The 22,590-nt window shown below is 50.8% G+C and overlaps 1 protein-coding gene across 2 annotated transcripts in view; it reads right to left on the bottom strand.

Moving 5' to 3' along the window:
* Positions 1–21,858, bottom strand: part of ADAMTS14 (ADAM metallopeptidase with thrombospondin type 1 motif 14) — a 38,654-nt gene extending 16,796 nt beyond the window's left edge. Inside the window, exons 1-6 of one of the 2 annotated variants that reach the window (XM_074874220.1) lie at positions 21,786–21,858; positions 20,944–21,365; positions 13,771–13,927; positions 12,324–12,520; positions 4,255–4,338; positions 2,411–2,567 (exon numbers count right to left, since the gene is read on the bottom strand). In XM_074874220.1, coding sequence (XP_074730321.1) covers positions 2,411–2,567; positions 4,255–4,338; positions 12,324–12,520; positions 13,771–13,927; positions 20,944–21,365; positions 21,786–21,858 — 1,090 coding nt within the window. The remainder of the gene's footprint in view (positions 1–2,410; positions 2,568–4,254; positions 4,339–12,323; positions 12,521–13,770; positions 13,928–20,943; positions 21,366–21,785) is intronic. The other variant, XM_074874221.1, reaches the window with a different exon arrangement.
* Positions 21,859–22,590: the final 732 nt, after the last annotated feature.

Genomic DNA, 22,590 nt, shown 5'->3' with positions numbered 1-22,590 from the left:
AGCCTGGGCCAGAAAACCCTCTGTGCCTGCCCACTCCAGAGGGACACAGCACTCTCTTCTGGTTTAGACAGGGCTTCAGCAGCAACGATTAATAATTTACAACCCATCTGTCCAGCACCCAGAGGCATTTCTCTTTGAAGGGCAGGGGTTTATTTGCAACCCACATGTGAGGGCAGTGCCGCTGAGCTGTCCGTCCTGGCCCTTCCCCTTCACACCTTTCAGCCTCCCTCAATTCCCAAAGCAACAATAGCATCAGCTTTCCAAAATTTCCCTGCGTGGCCATGACTGCTCCCATTCCCATCAGGAGATGCCATGAGCAGGGCTGTTGCCAGCACCAAGAAGTTTTTGTAAACCTCCTCAGGGCTCAACTTGGACCTGCAACAGAGGAGAGCTACGCCACAAGACCACAACGCTTTGCAAGGACTTGCAACCAGCTTAACCAGTGCCGTGCCAGACCAGACACTGGTCTGGTTTACTGGCCAAGGGGAGGTGACACGACAAAGGGGGAGGTATGAGCCGTGTCTGGTGGGAATGTGGTGACGGAGCGTGGTTGGCTTGCCAGCATGGAAATAGCCTGGGCTAAGAGAACCGCACGGGTTAGCGAGCCAGATTCAGCGCCGTCCCCACTGCTAATTGGGCACACAAATGTAAGGAGAGTTGAGGCATCAAGCTAAGCACAGGCTTGACATTTAGGCTCCATTCCCAGGTCCCTGTGAATTGGAGGACTTCATCATCAAAGGCTTCCTTCCTCCTGGCTGTTGATTTAGGCTGCAGGGTCTTTGGGGCAGGACCACCTCTGCCTTCAGCTCAGCTTCAGGACAGGCGTGAGCAGGACAGATGCTTCCCAGCTGGCACGCACACCCTACAGCAGTGGCTAAAGAGCCAGCAGGTATTTGCCATCACCTCAGCAGCTGCTTAGATACTATCAATGAACACACACCACGAGCAAGTATTGGAGGCGCCATGGTCTGGTCCTTCATTGCATGTAGCCCTGAGCTGACAATGGGTGATAGGGATCTAAAAGGACTTTGTTTTGAGGAAAAGAGGCAAAGGTAAGCAAAGTGTTACTATCCCAGCAACCCAATGAGAGGACAGTCCCCGGGGGGTGAGAAGCACCTGCACCTTGTGCCATGCAACACAACCAGGCAAGGACGTGGCAGCCATGGGGACTTCTGCAGAAAGCAAATGTCCATCCCAAAGACGTGTGAAAAGCAGGGAGCCAGGGAAAGGGGGAAGGAGCTGGAACGAGCACCCCTAGAGCAGGGCTACTCCATCGATCTCACAACTCCTTCCCACCAAGGGGGAGTCCAGTGAGTCTCCCCCTCTGCCAACATGCCAAAAAAGGTCCTCTCACCAATGCCTTTGGACACAGTCACTTTGCCAGGAAGGGTCTAGAAAAACGAAACAAAACCTGGTATTCCACCCACACTGCCGCGCAGCTCCAGACAAGGAGCCCGAGGCAGGTCAGCAGCTGGCACAACCCAAGCTCTGCTCTTTGACGGCCAACAGCATGTTCAAGAGGGCTTCCAGCTGCATATCCCCTGCGGTTCATCCACTGCTGCAGGAAGACCCTTTCCAGGAAGGTAATCAAGACAAGGACAGGACTCCATCTCTACCTCTTCTTCCTCCTATGTGCACCAGAAGGACTAATGCTACAAATTAGTGTGACATTACCAGCATGTTCACAGCATCAAATAGAGTCTCCTGATGAGAAATCCAGACCTTGCCACCAGCGTGGGAAGGAGATGGCAATTTGGAGGCAGCAGGCTCAGGAGAACTGGGAGAAGTCACCTCTCATGATGACACCAAAGCATCTGCTTTTTTAACAGTTGTGAAACACCACAAGCTTTTCCTGCAAATTTTTTAATTTTTTTTGCCTGGGGTCTCTAATTTCTCAGACCACGTCAGAGCAGCCGCTGCACCAAGAGGGTGAGAGGACTATTGCCATCACTCCTTCAGACTGCAGTAAGACCTCCTCTTTGGCCCAGGGTTTACTCAATACTCCCATGTCCAAGTCCTAAGAGGGTTAAGAAACTGACCTATGTAAAACCAGGTTTTAAAGGTCCTCCCGGATACAGAAAGGATTGACGGGCCCCATGAAGATCCCTATGGTATTCCATCTTTTTTTATGTTATTTTTAAACTTTTATGGTACTTTGGGACAAGGGGAGGATTGGTGCATGAAACCAAAGTAAGGGCAGAATGAATAAAGACTATTTTTTTATTCATTCACGTTGATGCTCTGGATTGATTCTGTCTTTCTTCTACTTCACATTAAAGAAATACCAATTTTTATAACCTTTTTCTGGACCTTGCTGGCCAAGAAACAGACTGTGTTTGTAAGAAATCCTCTCCCCTTGCTGGCTTTCCCCCAGCAAACTGCACATACCTGATCGAGATAAATACAGTACCTTGCATACCTGCGGGACCAAAATCTTGCCTGGTGAGGAATACAGCGTGGTCGTGGTACTCAGCGTGCTCCGGGTCGGAGCGCTGCTGCGAGTGAGCCCAGCGGCAGACCTGCTCCAAACTCCGAGATGGGTTCCCTCGCTCTATCAGGCTGACTGACTGGGTAAAGAATTAAAAAAAAAAAAAAGAAAGAAAGATATAAAAAGATGGGTAAGTTAGTGGAGGAGAAGGAACCTGTCAAGAGTTTTGGGGTTGGAAAGACTCTGAAGCAGTGCTTCTCATCATTAGAAGCAACAACATCCCACTTTGCATCTGCAAAGCATCTTGCACCTTTTTTGTTTTAAAACAGCTAGGAAATCATTCCCACAAATGGATGTGGTCTGGCACAGGAGAGTATACAACCCTCTTTGGTCACACAAGTGCTTGGGGCAGCAGCAGATAAAAGAGGACAGCAGCTGGGAAGCAAGGAGGGTTCAGATTCCCAGCTGCTTCACAGGCTCCTTGTCAAGCCATCATGAGATGCTGATGCTCAAAGATGAGCACAGCAACGCTCCCCTGTGAAACTTGACCCACAGAGACCAAGACCCCAAGAGGAAACAGGTGGAGGTGCCCAGGACTGTTTTATATATACCTTGTCCTTCGTAATTTTTTTTGTTCAAGATTAGCATTTTGCAAAATTATGCTCTATAAAATAAACAATGTTGTATAAAATAAATGATGCTCTCGGGCAGGTACCTCCTGAGCCACAGTGGTGGGAAGAAAGGTAAGAAATACTGCCCTTCCCCTGGCCCTTAAGTGGAAGCCACGGAGGTTTTATCCTACAAAATGCAAAGTGGGAGACAAGAAGCCACAGGAGGACTTGCTTCAGGAAGCATCAGACCTAAACAGTGGTGAGCTGAGATCTCGCCTGGATTCAAATATCTGCTCACGCCCAAGTCTCTAGGAGCATTGGGTTTCTGCCGGCCAAGCAGATTCCTATAACATGCAGGTTTTTTTCCAAGACCAAATGGGGTTTATTTGTGGACCACACACACAGACATCACCGTGTTGAGTCATTAATACCCTTGCTAGAACGCTTCATGTAGGATAGGAGCTTGCCACAAAAAGTATAGCAAATCACAATGTTATAAAGAAAATCTCTGGCTGCCGTGCTCAAACGAGCCTTAAAAAATAAATGCAACCTGAGAAACCACACAAAACCTTCCCATGCTTTTTCTGTCCATGCCCAAGCCACCTGAGAGCTGCAGGACAGCCAGCGACGCCTTCTAGGGTTGCCAAGTCAAGGCTGGTACACAGGAGATCCTGGCCTCGGCTTCTCCTCACTAACATCCAGCTCCTACCAACGTGGGAAGCCACCTCTGTCCCACCATGTACTGCCACGCTAGAGCTTCTGAGGAAGCCTCTCATGGGTCTTCCAGCACCCTAGAGCAAGCAGATAAAGGCTGATGGCAGCCCACCCGCCGTCTCCCCAGGGACCTCTCTTTGCCCTGGGGACGGCTATGGGGCTCTCCAGACCTTCAGGCTCCAGAAACCAGCCAGATGAGGGTTCAAATTTATCCATGCTCAGCACAGTTGTCACTTGGGCTTCAACAGCTGACCTGAACAGCCACATTTTTCCAAGCCAGGGCTCACCTAAGTGCTAAATATTATGGTGATGAGACACTTAAGTCATGGTGTCGCTGCACACTTGCCAGCCTTGGGAGAAGTGGCAGCTGCCTGCTGTGTCTATATTGCATTTCGGCAGCCCTCCTTCCCTCATGGGGCAGGGCTCGAGCCGGGAAAGCAGCTGAAAAGCAGAGGCCAGCCTGAATGGCATCTCCTCGCCACATCCAAGCACTGTATTTACCTGGCGGTATCCCACCATGATCATCCTGACGAGCACGATGTTGATGTGAACGCCCAGGGACTCATCGTGATAAATTTCATCCACCTGAAGAAGGGAGGGAAATAAAACAGAGGAGAGGTTAAGACCATCTCAGCTCTCAAGCCTCTCCTGTCCTCTGCGTTCCCACGTTCAGCATCCTACCCCGCTTTCCAAGTCCGTGCAAGACCAGGTGCAAAGATCTCATCTCCCTCCTCCCACCCCCAGTTTTTTTTTTAATTTTCCCCTGTGTAAAAACCATAAAGTCAAAAAGCCAAACTGGAATAAGCCAGATTTCTCCACGATGGGTGTCTCAGATAGTCAATGACATCACCCGACCCATCAAGAGAGCGGAGGAGGGCTGCGTTTCCCACAGGGGCTGCCTCCACTGCTGAGCATCTCACAATGAGCCATCACCCTCTTCGGGATGTGAATTTCTCAGATGGAAGGAAATGCTTTGGGCTCCAGCATCGTTGTGTTTGGTGGAAAGAAAAAATGGCTTTTTGGGGAGAGGCGAGCGATCGCATCAAAGCAAGGGAATTACTCAGTTATACCAGTGAGTCAAATTTGACCTACCACTTCAGAAACCCCAGGAGAAGACAATACAATGAAAAGAACAGGGAGGGCTTGTGAGTCAATAAGATATCTATCAACATCAGCCATTAAAAATGACTTTGCAAAGGAAATAATGAGCTATAGCTTTTTCCTTCTGCGTTTCTAGGATGAAGAAATAAATTCTACTCCTAAGTGTTACCAAGAGAAGAGATATTCAGATGAGAAAGATGATTGCAAAGGAAATAATGAGCTATAGCTTTTTCCTTCTGTGTTTTTAGGATGAATAAATAAATTCTACCCCTAAGTGCTACCATGATAAGAAGACATTCAGATGAGAAAGGTCCCTGCGAGCTGAGCGTAGCGACAGCTGGCCACCCAGAGAGGCACTGAGCAGGCAGCCATAAACCCATGCAAGCGCAGGAGATCAGCCTTCACCCACCTGCAAAGCACGTGAGAAAATACAGCCCAGGAAAAAAACCTGATTTTTAGAGAATGGGACTTTCTTATTTCCCAAAAGTCTCCAAAATGAACACTGAAGAAGTCAGACAGCAGAAGTCGAGGAAGTCAAATTAAAACCATTTTAAATACTGATTAGAATTAATGCTTAAATTAAAATATACTTTTTCAACTTTGTCCAAGAGAGAAATAATTTGCCTCAGCTCTATCACAGCTTTCCACACTAGATTAATATTATAAAACCAGATTTATGGAGCTTTTCTATTTTTTTCCCCATTCATTTTTTTTAATTTAAGCTTACTTTTGAACTTGAGGGTTGAACCCCTTTAACTACTGCCCAAATCCAAGTCAGCCATTTCCCAGTCTGCATGAGTGCTTTACGAGCCCCCTGATTTATAAGCTGTGTATCTGTTTGAAATACTCACTCAGGCCATTTTTAAACCCAAATACCCAGCGTTAACATTGCCCCATGACAACTAATACTCCCATGGAGTGGTTCCAAGCTTTACAGAGAGATAATGCAGGTCCTGAGCCTGCCACATTTCGAATGCAGCAAAACCGACCCAAAAAAAAAAAATAAAAATCAACAGATAAATTGCCAGTCCATCCTCATTAAGGCATCCCTTTGGATGCACAGACTGTAAGCCCCGTGATGTCATTTCTTCATCAGCATGGAAAGATAACGCTGCACAACCCCTCCTCAGCTCAACCCTGGTCGAGATGCTCATTTACGCTGCACCAGTACCTTTTAAAGGCATTTTGTAAGATTAATGAGAATATGATGGATTTCTTCTGATGCTAACTCTTTTTTTGGGGATGTACGCAGATGGGAGGAAGGTCATGCAGCGCTGCAGCTGGGCTCTGGCCTGCAAACATTACTCATACCTACAGTCCCACCAAAGCATGAAGCATCCATCCCAGCAAGGAGCTGCAACACCCCGGGGAGGGTCACGCTCAGCCCCGGGTTTTGGGATGTAAGAGGCTTTGGCATCCTGGAGAAAATGTTAGCAGATCTCAGAAGCCCCACGTCAGGAGTTTGGCCCTTTACAAAAATATTCCAAGCCTTAATGCATGTCATCTGAGAGGCAATATAAACCGGTGAGAAATAGGGGGAGAAAGGGAGAAATGAAAAATGCGCTATGGCCCCGAAGAGCTGGAGAGCTGGACCTGGGGGATAGTTCAGGGGAACAAGGGGGAAAACACGGCCATGTCCTTCACTTTCCCAAACCTTTATGCATTTTCCTTCACCACCAGTGCTTGTCAGGAGCTGGAGCACCATTAAGCCTCCACTGCAATCAGCACCTCAGCATCCCCCACCAGCACTCTGCTGCTTGCTCCCCACTCCCAAGGACCCCTCAATCCATTGGGATGAACCGTGTTCCTGCTTCAGGGACCACTCCACCCGCCGGAGCTCCCAGACAAAGCCACTGCCTGACCTTGCCGTGACTCGCAGCATCCAAGGCAGCAGCACAAACCTCTCCCTTCACAGCTGCGCAGGATATATTGGCAGGATGCTCAGCAGACCCCACAGGCAGCGGGAAAGGATGTTCTGGGACAACATACCACATGGCAGCCACTCTCCAGAGAAGGGGACGGTCGCATCCAGGGGAGGAAGGAGCACGACCAGAGGAGCTGTTGGGGCAAGAGCTTTGCTCCGTGTCAGCTGACTTACCAAGCAGCCCTCCTCTCAGCAATGTCTCTTCCCACCAGTGGTGCCTGCAAACAGTCCCCAGGTCTGAGGAGAGCTCCCTGCCCCAAACCGTGCACCCCCAGGCAACGTTAGCTACCCTGGGAGAAAAAAAATTTGGGAACAGCAATACTTTTCACAGTCATTGACAACTAAACTCATCAACACCCTCCCAGCACTGCACATCCTTCCTCAGCCCTGCTAGAGAAGCAGCTATGGACAGCAGCAGGACCACGAGCAGCTTAGAAACAGCTTATTAAAGGACTAAGATGCAAGAAGCTGTATTACTCCAAGATGGCATTTAATCCCCTAAATCTTCCTTTTAAAGCAATGCTAAATCCCACTCTCCTCCAGCTAGCAGGGACTAGGTACCCCTCCAGCCTCTGAACCAAAGGGTTAACCTTAAACCCCAGTCCCTGTTGTGTCTAGGGGAGGGCAGCATTTAGGCAGGGATCTGTACCTAACAGATACCAGCTCTGCAGTGACCTTTACGGTTAATTCAGAAAGCAGATGTGGAACCAGACTGCCCAAGGCTATGGACTTCCCTTAATAGCCAGATATAAATAATTGATCAAGGGAAAAAAAAAAAATCAAAAGGGTTTGGTGCTTGCTGTCATGGCAGCTGCGACTCTGTGATCCCCAAGTTTCTGGGGGGGATCATCAGCAGGGCCAGCATCTCTCCCAGTGCTGTGGTGCCTGTCGAAGGAGAAGTGGGTATGGAGGTGGCAGGGGGCGAGCATTACCTCCCTGAAACCCATCAGCTCGCCCTGGAGCTGGTTCAGGCCAGCAAAGGGGATGGAAATTGGCCTGGAGAGCAGTTTGCAGGCTTGGCACAACTCCCCCTGCCCTCTGTGGATGCCATTAAGTGAGTCAGTGTCTTCAGAGAAAATCCCTCCAGAAAATACCTGCTCAGCAAAGGGTTCAGGTAAAGGGACCTGTCTCCCTGAAGATATATGGGATAAAAATCTTCTTATCCTTCTCACCCACATGGTTAGATGCCCAGTCTGTTTAATACTGCCACCCGGCAAGAAATACTCTGACATTTAATTTAAAAGAGGGGGTTTTTTTCACCTAAAACAGACCGGCCCTTAAGGCTAGCTCTGCATTAAGGGCAAACCAGCAAGAACCACCAGCCTGCAGGACCCCCAGCAGGCAACTCCAAAGCCCCCAGCCAAGGGGACGATGCTAATGTTTTACAAAGAATGAAAGGAACATTAAAACCCCATGCATCCTCTCTAAAACACTCAATGAATTCACCTAGTGCGTGGAAACGCCCCCCCACCTCAGACCCTTGCTGGCACTGGGAGCAAGACTGCCTACCTAAATCCTTGCAAGCCTCTGGCCAGCCCCGAATCTGCAGCCCCAGACGCAAGATCTCGACAGCAAACCGCACTGGCAATGTCTAGACCTCGCCGTTCTTCAGGGAAGGAAAACAAAGAGAGAGACACGAAAAGAATTTGCCAAACCAGCAGAATAGCTGACATTTCAAAAGCCCAGAACGCTTACTCAGAACAGCCAAGTCATCTTTAAGCTCCTTTCTTTTACTCCCTCACTCAATTTTCATGCTGGTGGTTTACCCCAAGCCTGTTTTCTGGGGCTGAGGGGCTAGGAACAGAGGCAGAAATCCTCCTGACTACATTATCGGGCTCGCTACACACACTTGCATCCCCTGAAGGGTTGTACACCACCGTCTGCAAGGGCAGACCCGTGTTACCCACATTTTCAATACAGAGGAATGGAGGAAAGGGGAGGTTTGCTCTGCAGAGCAAGACTCTAGATTTTATCACAACTCTTTATGCAACAGGCTATGTTGTCGCAAAAACATAGCAACAAACATGTGAGCCTACACAGGGGGTGAGAAAAAGTGCGTGTATGCGCAAGACAGACATCAGAGGTATTTTTTGTTATTATCAGTTAGCAACAAGATGGCTCAGGAACCACCAAAAAATCCCCACACACCAGAAGGACGATAATTTGCCCATCATTTCAGACTGGTCCCCCTCCTGAAACAGCACCAAGCTCGGCAAATCACTGTCTCGAGCAATCCACACTTCAACTTGGCTTTTCAGATAATCCCAGGCTAAAATTAAAGCCGGAGGTTTGATTTTTTTTTTCCCGTAACCGTCTCCTCCATGGGGTCTCAGTAGCACTCTTTGTCACTCAGCCTTTGGGAACAATAATTTGGCCGATGTGCTGGAGAGGAGCTGGGCAAGTCCCAGCCTGGAGAGGGCTCTGAGTCACGGGGTTTCCCTAGTAACCTGAAACAATGGGAAAACACCAAGTACCTTTGCATCCTTAACCAAATCATGGGCAATATCCTACAAAAACCCCAGCAAACCAGTTGATACTAAGGACAGGCTTAACAGAGCCCATAGCTCAGCTTGTCTCCTCAGAGCAGCGCCAGCCCCAGCCTTGAGAGCATGAGAGGCGAGCGGTGGGAAGTCCAAAGGAGAAAACCATGCCTGGGCTTTGAATGGCCAGCACAGCCCTGGGTTTAACAGGGTAATTCCCTCTCAAGGAGCCCAACTGAGTGACAAGAGGCCGAAAAGCAAAGCAGGACACAGAACATTTCCTCCTCTCCTCTTTCCCTTACAGAGTGCTGGATCCCCTCCTGGTTCCCAGCCCTTCTCCCACCCTTCAGCCCTCACACGCAGCAGTCACCGTGGCTGGGGGATGCTAATTTTGCTTCGATACCATCGCAATCCCTGCCACGGGCAGCAAGCAAGACAGGGGAACGGCTTCCTCCAGCCGCCACATTGCCAGATATTCATCCCAAGAGCCCAGCATCAGGGAGGGGACCAGGTTTTGCTGGAGTGGACACAGCGATGCTCGGCTCAGACTTATGAGATATGCTCAGATACGCCTTCTCCAGCGTGCACAGCAAGTGATGGCAAAGGATGCATTTCCCACTCGCTTCAACCTGACCCAAAAATCCTGGTGTAGCCTCTGAGCCAAGAAGGGAACGGCAGGATGAGAATACAGGCTGGGAGCTGGGAGCTAGCGGGGACGGCAGCCTGCAGGGAAGCTCTTCGGTGCACAAAAGGAGCAGTCATCCTCATGGCAGCTTCCCAGGATGGACACAGCGCTGTTTAATGAAAAGCCTGGCAACCACATTTCTGGCAACGAAATAAGGGGTTTTTTTAAAAAAAAATAAAAAAAAGTTCTCCGTGACGAATCATTTATCACCGAGCTTCAGCCGACACCAGGTTCCTAATAAAAGGGTTTGTGTCTCGGGGAGAGCCCCAGGACCCTACCTACAGCAGCGCTGCGTTAAGCTGAGCCCACACAGCACTGGGAAGGTGTACATGTCCCACCACCCCCTCGGCACCCAACGGGGACCCCAGAAAGAAAAGGCCAGGAAAGTTTATTATCAACTTCCAAGCTTGCTGCCTCTTTCTTTGGGATATCTCCTGATTGGAAAACTGGAGGCTTGCCCAGCTGGCTCCCATGCAGCATCTCCCCGGCATACTCCAGCCCAGCTCATTAAGTCCTTTCCTCGTTAGAGGGCTGGCCAAGCCTCTCCTCCTTGCCCTTGCCTCCAACTAATGGGATTAGTGTTCAGCTGTGTGGTCCTAGCACGCTCCTCCCCACCAACCCCCAGCACCCTCCTCTCTCTCTCCCTCTGCCATCCAGGCCAGAAAGCATTTTTTTTTTTATGCTGAATCGGGTATTTTAAGGCAATCCGAGCCGGTAAGGAAACGAGGCGGCGCCAAGGGAAGAGGAGGCGGATGGAGGTCACAGCAAAGCTGGAAAGAAAACGCACTAAAAACCAGAAAGAAAGAAGGGGAAGGGGGTGGGGGAAGAATGTATAGAAGGAAATAATACTTGGGGAAGTATTTGTTGCATGCATTATCCTGGTTTTTTTCCCCCTTTTATTGATGCTGCCTTTTTCCCCTCTTTATTTAATTCATTAAAGTCGCCAGCACTGCCTTTATTTGAATAGACAGCGGTCCTCCCTTCTCCCAGCACAGCATCCCGCGCATTCACTCCCTGAAAAGTCCTGCCCGCGGGGTATAAACCATGAAATGTGCCTGAAAACCAACCTTTTGATTAGAGCTGACAATCCCCAGGCACTCAAACCATCCGTCCCCCCGGATCGGAAAGAAAAAAAATGACATCATCTCCGACCCCCGTAACGTGGGAAGAGCCCCAGGTCAGAAGGGGAACCCTGTGGCTTCCCCCTTGCAGAAGGATTTAATAAGCAAAGGGGAGAAACTTTCAGAGAGTGAATTTATGTGATGCTGAGAGCATTCTACCACAGACATCAGGATAACGCACCAGAGAATAAAACATTGCAACCAAAGCGTTTGTTTTTCAAAACCAAAATCTCTATTTGGAACTGGCCACATTACACCTGGCCTTTAATCCCACAAATCCTTACCCCTTATGTTGATAATTTCCCCTTCATTACTGGCAATATGGCTCTGAGCCTGCCTGCCAGGGCAGAAATAATGCCCAAACAAACAAACAAGCAACCAGAAAGCAAAAGCATCTTTATAGCTTGGTTATTTCTGAGCTGGTTGCACCTTTCAAACGCTTTCCATCGCCATGCAAAAGAGTACTCAGATAAAAATAAATAGAGGCGAGGATAAAGCATGGAAAACAAAACAAAAATGGGGCAGCCCACGAAAGAGAACTTTGAAGGCTGCCCCTCTTTGCAGACATTCAGGTGCCGGCAGAGCAAGCCTCCTGCAAGATGAATAGCTGAATAAATATTGATCCTTCCACATCTCTCAGGACTTGGGGAATATGTACATTTTTATCTTAAAAAGGAAAGAAAAGCAGCGTAGGGAATCAGCACAGGCTGCCCCGCGCCACCGAATAAGGAGAGACGCAGAAGCAGGGCTGCTGGAAAGCTGCTGTAAACTCCTTTTCAAATACAACTGACTAATCTTCAAGGTGCACAGGTTTTCCAAGGAACGTGACAAAACTATAAAAATCTTCCCTCGTCGACAAATATTATTCAAAATAAATAACAGACATCATAATTACAGAATAAATATCATAATTCCAAACTAAATAATCAACAATCATTCTCTTTCCTAGCATTTGCTGAGATTCTGGCCGTGAGGAGGAGATGGTCTTGGCCAGGAGAAACACAAGATGCTCTTGGACTCGGGTGACCAACAGTGATGGCAACCAACTGCCACTGGCCAGGGGAACGTGATGCTTTCCATCACTCCAATTGCCACAGCTATTAAACACCAGAGCCAGCTGTGCAAAGGAATAGCCCTTCCTGCAGCACTTTTCCCCCCCCCCAAACCCATTTTTTCCCAGGATAACAGATTTGCAGTATCCAAAGAGCAGTAAACCAAGGAAGGGGTGGGAGCCGCAGACACCCAAAGCCAAGTCTTACTATGTTCATGAGGGTGAGGACATAGTTCTGGACGTGCTCCTTCCCATGGAAGCGTACGACCGAGTCATCCACCGCCAGCAAGACCTCGATGTTGTAGTCATCCTTCCTGGCATGGCGCCTCTTGCGCTCCGCATCCCCCAGCCGCTCCGTCATCAGCTCCAGGGAGTTGGGGAGATCACCCACCCGCACGCCGGGCACTGAGCAAAGCACAGGGGGGCAGGAAGAGAAACAGCCTTTGAGGTGACCTGACACCATGGTGACACTCAAGAAAAACATAAATTAAGCAGGAAAAATAAATAGGATATTTAACTCCAACCAGGTTGCTAATCCAGCTTGCTCTATGGTAGGGAAATGGCTCTGGATTGGCAGCACCAGCACTAAAAGACACATTTATGTGATGATGGTCCTACACTGTCTGTTGGGTGCTGGTGGGACACCTGGGGAGGTGGGGAGGACACACGCAAAGCTGGGGGTTGAGAGCAGACAGCCGTAGTCAGAGCATCCTTCATCACATCCTTCACCACACCTTTCATCCCATCACCCAGCAGTCCCTTCAAAGATCTCAACTGCAGTTCCATTACCGATGCTGCAAAAGCAACGAGCACACCCTGGAAAAATTTTAAACTCTTTTAAAAATCAGGGAGCCGATTACAGTGCCACAATAGGTGAATAAATGCCAGAGAAGGCTAATGCCTCTGCATATATATAAATAGGTTCATAGAGTGCTTTTGCACCACGTTGACCCCAGACTTGTAAACATTTCTGGGTGTGCTCGGCTTTGCGCGGGTGGGAGGGGAAGTCAGCAGGTGATTTATGCACACAGAGTGCAGCACACAGCTAAGTAATGCTATTAAAAAAAAAGGGCTATGTTTTCTCCTTCAAGGCAAAGAAGAAGAAAACCAAAAAGGACAAGGCACTGGAAAAGCAAAATTATGAAGTGAGTTATGAAGGCTGGGAAAAGGAAGGGCTTCTGTCTTCTGTTAAAAGTCAAATCTACGCCACATCTCACAGCGTATAGGTGGTTAAACCAAGACTGCAGCACCTACATCACCAAGCTGCAGTCAGCAGCCAAGTCGGACCAAGTCCAGCTCCTCATGACCCCTTTGCTCATGAGTCCCAACTCTGCTTCCCATCCCAAGGCTGATGTGATCACCCATGGGCCTGACCACACCCATCTAGGAGATCCTTCCTCTTTGAAGAAGAGGAAGAATAACTCTTATTAACTCATCCAATTTTAACCAAATTTGGAAGAATTTCAAAGCTCCCGGAGAAAGCCCAGCATTTTCTTTCCTTCTTTCTTGCTGATGACCCAACTGGCAGTTAAAGCCAGTCTAAAGCCACAGGGCAAGATGTACGAGCCAGAGGGCAAGCGGAGGGAGAAATCCTCCCCCCACAAGAAATAGTTATTATCAATTGCTGGGAAAGGCTAGATTCCAGCAGTCCCTACCTTCGGGGTGGAGGTCCTGGCGGGGCTCGGCACTGTCCTGTCGGATGGCCGACCGACGGTACACCACGTGGGCCCTCCCGTGCTCCTCCGTCTCCTGCTGCCCCCTCTCCAGGGGCTCGATGAAGAACTCGTTGCTGTCTGTCCGAATCAGGCCAGCCTGGACTCCACAAGGAAAGAAAGAAAAGGGAAAAGAAAGGTGTGTTTTTATATACGTATACGTACACACCATACACTCATTAAAGATCGACGCAGAGCATGCATGAATGCAAGGGGAAAAAGCATTCCAAATAAACCAGGTGTCTTGTTGCTACTCCATGACACTGGGATGGATCCACGACCCTGTTCACGTACGATAACCCTTAATTTCTCCTGTAGATGGGAAAAAAAAATTAAAAAAGGGGGAAAAACCAACCACCAAAAAAAAAAAACCCCTGGCCACAATTCAAGTTATGTCTTTATATGGCTAGGAAACTCCATTTCTTCTCATCAGCAACGAGTTTTTCTGCCTAACCCTGCGCATCAGAGGATACAGGCTGCACGCCACCTCGCCTCCCTGCACCCTCCCCATCCTCCTCCTCATCTCCACAGTGCTGCGGATGAAATCAGCCATTTCACCGACACTACTAACTGCAGTCATAGCAAGAAGGAAGGAAAAAGAAACCATCGTCTTTGCCCCGTGAAGCGCTTGGGAATTAACACAGGGGAATCCCTTTGGAGGAGAAGCTGGAAAGCGTTACAACTCCACCTCTCAAAGAAGAAGATGAATGAGAGGGCAAACATGGTTGGAAATGTTGTCCTGGCTACCGACCTGCTCCTAATTAACACCAGGCTCCCACCAAGTCCCCCTCACATCAGCCCGAGCGCTCGTACCCCACAGTGCCGGCTGGCTCAGACCTCAGGCAAGTAAAAGGATCACCAGGATTTGGCTTCCACCCCATGGGCAGCCCCTCCAACCCAGCATTTTTCACAGCTCCCCTCCACCACGCACGCGCACGCTCCTTCCTCCGGCGCTGCCCACTGCTGCCTGCTGTTGAATAGCTGCCTGGAAAACACAGGCAGAACATATGGATCTGCCTTCAATAGCATGTACCTGCTGGAGTCCTCATCAGGGCTGGGGTATTGGAACTGTTTTCATCAAATAAAAATAAAATATATATAGAGAGAGATACATATATTTTGCGCAGAGCGGTATGAAGACGTGAGCTGGGCTCTGTAAAGAGCCAGGCAAAGCTGGGGCTCTTCCAAGCCCGCCTGGGTCATTGGATCCCCTTCGCATTCACGTACCGTTGCATTCATCGTGGCATCAGCCAACCTGGCTCTTTTAGACTTCATCAAATTTCCTACTCCACTTGGGTTTTATTAGCTGCTTAACTCCTCTGGAAAGCAGGTTTTTGGCTGGTTTTGTTTTACCTCCTTCCCAAGGAATCTAAGTACGGGCAGTTGTGCTACGATCAACTTGCCTGACACACGTATCTCAGGTCCTTCCCACAGGAGACGTTCAGGTCATCAGGGCAGGATCTGCCCAGCCAGGGCTTGTCCCACCACCCCCAGCCAAGGAGATGAAGGTCACAGCCAGGTTCAACCAAGAGTTTGGAGCACGAGGCAAGGTGGTGGTGAGGAGGTAGAGCTCAAGCCAGGGAGTCAAGCCACAGGTCAGGTCCAGTGATGGTTGGGCAAGTCAAGCCATTGCTCTTTATTATACAACAAGAGAAGGTGGGCATCCACTGCTTAATGCAAAAACGAGTAGCTAGGAGGGTAGGACGCTGGGCATCTGACACAGGCATCGCCCACTTGGATTTTACGCACAGGAATTACGCTGATGATTTCCCACCAACTAACGTGCTTCCAGATTGCACATCGCTACAAATTTGGGCTGGAGTGGCACTCCTGCTACCCGAAAGCACCCAGCATGGTACACCCAGCAGTCCCTGTGCCAGGAGGAGGTCTGCTGAGACACTGCGACCCCCTCGCAGCCCTGCCACGGGGCGTTTCACCCCAAAGCCAGGTTATGGGTTTACAGCGAAAGCCGGGACTTGCTGAGTCAGGCGGCCGGAGGAAAGCCGTGCCATCGCGCCGGGGCAAGGCTGGATTAAAATATGAAAGAGCCTGGTCCCAAGCCACAGCCCACTTGGGTTTGTGCTGCTGTACAGCTCGTGACTAATTATATATGGCTCAAGAAATAAAGCAGCCCAGACTCCCTCGCCCGTGCTTTCTCCCAAAGGTGGGATGCAACACGCTGCTGACTCCCGCGATGACCAACAGGCAAAATAGATACCGCAAGGACTTGAGTGCACATCTGATCAGAGCAGCCTAATAAATGAAACAGAAACCACAGCAGTCACCTTGGCATCTACAAAAGTAAAAAAAGCGAAAAACACCATTGCAAGAGGCATGCATGAACCTGCTCAGTCTTAAAAAAGGAGCAGCTCGGGTTGTATTTCAGCATTTTGGGAAGGTTTTAACTGTAGGGAGGCAGCAAGAGAGGCCAGACACCACCCAAAAAGCCTCACTAAGCTTTCCTTGGGCTCTTGCCAAGAGATCGATCCCATCCTCAATGACCAATTTGCCGTGTGCTTCCCATCCTCAATTTTATTCGGTTTAACAAATGCTAAATCAAATGAAACCTGGCAAGGTGAGACTACCATTACAGATATTTCTAACATGAGACGCTGTCTGCAGCTCGCGGTGAAGGTAATTCCCAAACTAGAAAATGGCCCTTTGAAGACAATTCCACTGGAAAGAACAAAAAATACACTTTTTTTTTTTTCTTTTAAGGAAAACACTAAACTCACTTCTGCCAGTTTGCAGAGGGTGAAGTCTCTTCTCCAGCTTTCCTGCGTCTCCCCAGGCTATGGGAGAGATGAACTGGCCCCACAGCAACCTCTCCAAGGGGGACACCCCCCAGCACCCTGGGTAAGCGACTCCTCCATCACCACTGGGTAAAAAAACTCCAACTCCCATGGGAATTCAGGAAATTGTGGCACTTCAACACAGCTGAAACGTGGAAAAATTAATAAAGCCACTCCACTCAGCCAGAGAAGCAAACAGCGCCGAGGAGGGGGAAATCCAGCTGCGTGCATAGTATGTATTTTTCCTACACGATTCACACTTAATTTGGACAAAAAGTCCCAGAAATCCGGGCTGTGTGAAGGCAGGCACCGTCGCTAGCCACCACTCCCCTTTCATCTGGAGATTGTCCGGTGAAGGCGTCGGGGGGGGGATCTGCAGAGGGATGCCTCTGCCCTGTGCAGAGCAGGACCACACCGGGCAGCAGCATGGTGTGCGTGGCACCAGGGCACAGCCCAGAGGTGCTCAGTCACTATTTGGTACCTCTCCACCTGCAAACTCATTGGCATCGTGGGGGAACACAGAATTAAGCGAGATAATTAACCACTGAGACTTTCACTCCATGCTCTTTACCGGGCACGTGGTCTAGTATCGCAAACTCGGGCAAGATGCTAAGCAGGATGCAGAGAGAGCTTTCCACCAGTGAAGCTGGGGGAGAAAATACCACCTTCAGACACGTTTGCTCCACTCCCATCGAGAGCAACACCTTGAGACATCTCACTCGCCATACATTTAAACCAGCACCTTTTTTCTTCCCAAAATTAACCCTACAGTTCAGGAGCTGCAGGGAAAATCCTGGAAGACAAATCCATACTTTTTGCACAGGGGCACTGTTATAGGGACTGTTTCTCCCTTCGTTCCCTATTAATTACTGCTCCTGAGGGCTTTTGTGCTCTGCTTATCCGCTGCCACCCATCCAAAGCAAGCCAGGGCGACAGGGATGGAAAATGCTGGCTCTACACTTTGCAGCACATTGCTGTTTGGTGCAAACAATCCCGGAGAGCAGTGGGGAAAAAGTCAGCCATGAAAAGCAAATACAGTGCCTACAGATGGTAATTCTTCACCCATCTCTGCAACCAGCAAAGCAAGGTCAATCACACGCTACTAAAGCCTGTGTGGAAAGATGGGATGCCTTCACTGCAGCGAGATGTGTCTGCCGGGGGAGATTTGGGGAGATTTCTGCCTAATGTTACTTTACCAGTTAGGAATTTGGTGGCTTGGATCAGCTTTGACATTGTTATGGACTACAGCATCTTCCCAACCTGGCACAAGACACCCTTGCAAAAAAAAAAAAAAAAAGGGCCAGATTTTCACACGTGGATGCCTACAGCAAATAACCGATGTGGAAGGTGTCATGGATTTAGCATCTGTGAAAAAAAATCAGCTCACTTACACGGCTAAATATGGATTTAGGAAAGACTTGATGTGTACTCTCTTTTTTAAGAACTGGGGGGTTTTTTCTTATTATTTATAATCTCAGTCTCCGTTTATACACAGCATAATCTCTTTGTGTACACAACCTTCATCTGCAGCATCCCAGAACGCTTCCTCTGACCAGAAACAAGCGGCCAAGCGCAGTCCTGCGCCTCCCACGCACGCTATACTGGGATGCAAAAGCCACAATCCCCTTTTGAAGCTCGTGGATAACTTCCAGCAAAAGTCCACCACAATTCCAGGGTAGGTGCGTATCGAAGAGCAACAAAGCCACCTCCAGCCGGTGCTCCCCGCATTAAGCCAGTCCCCATTTAGCAGGACCGTGTACATCCCCCCAGGATGCTCTGCTGCTTCCCTGCCGGCTCACGCTGGAGGTACAGCGTGGTCGTAAATACCATCCTCCCATCCCATCCATACCTACTGCCACGTTCCGGTTCCGTTTCTTGTTCCATTTACTACATCAAGCTCTTTTTACTGCTTTCTGGGGTTTTTTTTTGGTCCTCTTGGTCTCACAGCTCCTCCGAAGGGGATATATAAGCTGTCAGACTTACTTAAGCCAGAGGACCATACAGCAATCTACACCAGCCAGCAAGCCCATGAAAGAGAGAAACCAACTGCTACGTTGGCCATATCACAAAATCCTCTTTACGGGGGGAGGAGCAAAGCCCCTGCTCGGGCTCTGTCCTCCTGACCTCTTCCCCCAGCCTGTAATCACCACATGTGCTTCACCGGATGATGGGAAATTGCTGCTTGAGGCCAGGGCATTTATTTGTTGGCCATGGAGCAATAAATACATTGCAGGAAGAAAAAAAAAAAAAAAGGTGGGGGGGTGGGGGGGGTGTTTTCTCTTCCCTAGTGCTGCTAGAGCTCTCCATGAAGAAATAAAACATCTGTGAGACAACACATCAGCAACCACGATGCTAACACCGTGTCCCGGGGCAGCTTCGGAAATGGGGGCGCACCAAAACCACCCTGCAGAAGCCCTGGGCGTTTGCAAACCCTCAAAGACCATCAGCACAACGCGGCTCAGCTAATCCCACCCCACACAGCAGCATCAAAGCCCCCGCCGAGCTGGCTGCAGAGGGGGTTCCTGAAGGCAAAGAGGGATGAAGCAAGCACCCTGAGCTGCTGATCCTGGGGGAAGAGCCATTTCTGCCTTTACACGAGCTTAAAACAGTGGGCTTGGGGGTGCCATGGATGGCGAGACAGGTACAGCTGCATAAATCCACGTGCAAAAGCACCCCACAGTACAAGCTACATCTGAAACCGGCATCGCTGCTGTAGTAAACTGCGGCCAAGGGATGGCTGGAACAAGGGCAAAAATAATAACGACAACCCCCACCTGAGAAAGTGTGCAAGGGGCTGAGATGGGACAACTTGGGGCTAAAGTCTAGAAAAGCCTGGAAAAATTAAGCTAAAACCTACTTGAGATGGACCCTAACAGCAGAGTGCAGTCCAGGGAAGAGAAACCCCCTAACGCCATCCTCGCTGCTTCCCGGCTGCGGCGGGACACGGACTCAGCTGCTGACCGCTTCCAGCATCCCTTTGCTCACGATGCCAACAGAAATTTTATCTGCAATGCAACCTGCACGCTTAAAGAACAGGCTTTCACTCCGGGCGCAGCACTACTAGTTGCTTGCTGGAGCTATAGGAAATACCTTCAAAGCTTTCAAGCCTGCCCAAATTCACCAGCCCCAGCGTGATCCATGTCACGGAGAAATTTCTGCAAATTCACAGCCTCAGCCGATTCCAAAAAAGATGCTTCAAAAGGTGCGGATTATGTGCTAAAATTGTTGGAAAAAAAAAAAAAACCTACTAAATGTAGGCGAAATATTTATTTCTAGCTGTGCTGCTCTATCATTTCTGCTTGTATAGTAACACCAGGCGCTGCATAAAAAGAAAGGAATGCCGAATTGCTTGTGCTAGCAGCCAAAATTGGCTAAGGAACTCCCAGAATAAAACAACCAGAAAAGAAATATAACCAAAAAAAAAGCAAAATAAGACGTTTTACTCCAACCCAGGAGTAACATAAGTGGTACCAGGCGAAATCAGCAAACGCTGGCACCTAAAACAAGAATTAAATTGGCTCAAAGGAAATTTGAAGGGCAATGGGCCAAAGGTATAAAAAAATAAGAAGTGATTCCTCAAGTGTATCGAAGGTAGGAAACCCACGGGCAGACCAGACACCGGGGCTAAGGAGGGAACGGAGCCATTTAAAGTAATTAAAGCGCTGTGCAGCAAGCTACCGATGCTGAGCTGTGCTCACCCTGCACTCAGAAAGTCAAAAGGCTCCGAGCACGTGAGCAATCAGGAAAAAAAAAGAAAAAAAAAAAAAAAGAGGGCCTCCCCTAAAAAGATGCTTAGCAGGAGCAAGACCTCATGCTAGCAGTGATTTCAGGAGATGCTCGAGCTCGCTCAGCCTCATTTAAGAGGCGGGAAACGCAGAGACAAAGTTCCTGAAGCAGTCCCAAGGTAAAAGGCGGGTGAGTGAGGATGCAGCAGCATCACCGGCGGTGTGGGTACCCATTCCAGAGGCCGGGCAGAGCCCGTGGGCATAACAGCATCTGACATGGTCCACCTCCGGGCAGGAGGCAGCCCAGACAGGGGGCAAGCAATTTTTTTAACCCCTTTAAAGAAATATAGCTGCATCGCTGCACATATAGCGGAGGGACAGAGCCCTGGCACGTGTGGCACCCTGCCCTGCTCATGCCACAAGCCACACGAGGAAAGGGAACCCGCGGCGGCCAACCGGTGAAGGGGAGACGTACGGTGCAGCCACCTAACGCATCACCAAAAAGTCAGGTTTCAGGACACCGTGATCCACCTCTTAAGAGAAAATCACCCCAAAACACAGGCAGCACGCACGAATCTCCACGCTGGCCTTGAGCTTACCAGTCCGTCGCAGTTGCTGATGGCCACGGTGGCTCCGGGCATGCCGGAGATGTCGCCGGTGAAAAGGCACCGCTGTTGGAGAGGTTCCCGGAAAAGCACCTCAAAATCCTCCTGCCATTCGGCCACGGCGCCCAGCGGCACCAAGCGCCGGTTGGGCCTCAGCCGGAGGTGCAGCTCCTTCCCGAACACCGTGACATTGAAGTAGAGCAAGCGGCCGCCAGCCCCGCGGCGCTGGGGGGATTCATCCAGCGGGCTGCGGGGCACGCGGCGGCGGGACGGGCGCGGGGCTGGGGGACAAGCGGCTTGGCCGATGCCCACCGCCGCGTCGCCAGACACCACGTGTGAGAGGAAGCGACCCCGGCAATCGGCGCTGAAGGGGACGATCACACCATACTCGCTGAGTTTGCCGGACAGGAGGAGCTCTGCGGAGACAAGACGGAGGGAAAAGGCGATGGGCACGCAGCATCCCGCTCACGCGTCGGGATGTCGGTGGCCAACCCGACTCCGGGAGCCTTTGGCGAGCGCCGCCGGAGCGCGATAAGCCCAACAACTGCTCTTCCCTCCCGACGCAGCTCCGCTTTGTAGTTTTAACCGGGCGCGTCAAACGTAGCAGAATAAACTCGGGCTGACGTGCCCCTCGCACGCCAAGCACGCCAACTATTTCTCGCCCAGCCTCCATCTCCCCCAATTTCCCACTGAACCCAAATCCACCCCCCCCCCCCACCCTCTCCGGCGGCATCCCTCTTCCTTCTCCCCATCCCCCGGGGTGCCAGCCACCTGTCACCCCCCACCCTCCGCCTCTGGGGGCCCCCCCCGGCACCCCCCCGGGGAAGGGGCCGTACCTGGGGCGCTGCCGGCGGCCAGGCAGCCGTGCAGGGGGACGAGGCAGGAGAGCACCAGCCGCAGATAATCCATTTGGGGCCGGCGGCGCGGCGCGGCGGGCTGCGGGGCGGGCGGGCTGCGGGGCGGGCAGCGCCCGGCGCCCGCCTCCCCCCGCCGCCGCCGCCGCCGCCGCCGGGGCCGGGGCCGGGGCCGCTCCCGCCGCCGCCGCCGCCGCTGCCGCCTCCGGGGGGGGGGGGGGGGGGGGAGGCGGGGAGGGGGGGGCCGGGCGGCGCCGCGCTGCGCGCCCGCGGCCCCCGTGCGCGGCGTGGGGCGGGCCGGGGGCAGGGTCTGCGCGAAGGGGTGGGAGTTAGGGTTGGGGGGGGGTTTTAATTATTATTTTTCTTAATTTTTTAAACATTTTTTAAAAAAAATTTCTTTACTTTTTCTTATTTAAAAAAAAAAAAAGTTCTCGGGTTGCGTCTCCTCTTTTCTTGGAGATTAAAAAAAAAAAAAAAAGCTTTTTCGGGCAGCCGGCTCCTGCCTGCCAGCCCTCCCCCCCCACCCCCCTCCCTCCCCCGCCCCGCGGCCGCTCGGCTCCAGCCCTGCCCGAACAAAGGCGAGGCGGGCCGGGAGCCGCCGGAGCCCCCCCTGCTCTGCCCCTTCCCTCCCTGCCCTGGGGCTCCCCCCAAAACCCACCGCTGGCCCCACGCCGGAGCGGGACCCCCCCGCACAGGGGAGCTCCCCAGGGAGAGCCAAATCATCTCCCAGCACTTCAGCCGCCCTCGCCTCCTGAGGTGTAGGTAAACATCCTGTTTAGAAACATCT

Source organism: Strix uralensis, chromosome 7 (assembly GCF_047716275.1).
Source record: "Strix uralensis isolate ZFMK-TIS-50842 chromosome 7, bStrUra1, whole genome shotgun sequence".
Classification (NCBI taxonomy): domain Eukaryota; kingdom Metazoa; phylum Chordata; class Aves; order Strigiformes; family Strigidae; genus Strix; species Strix uralensis.
The sequence above is the reverse complement of the archived record's forward strand: the minus strand, read 5'-3'. Positions and strand labels throughout refer to the sequence as shown.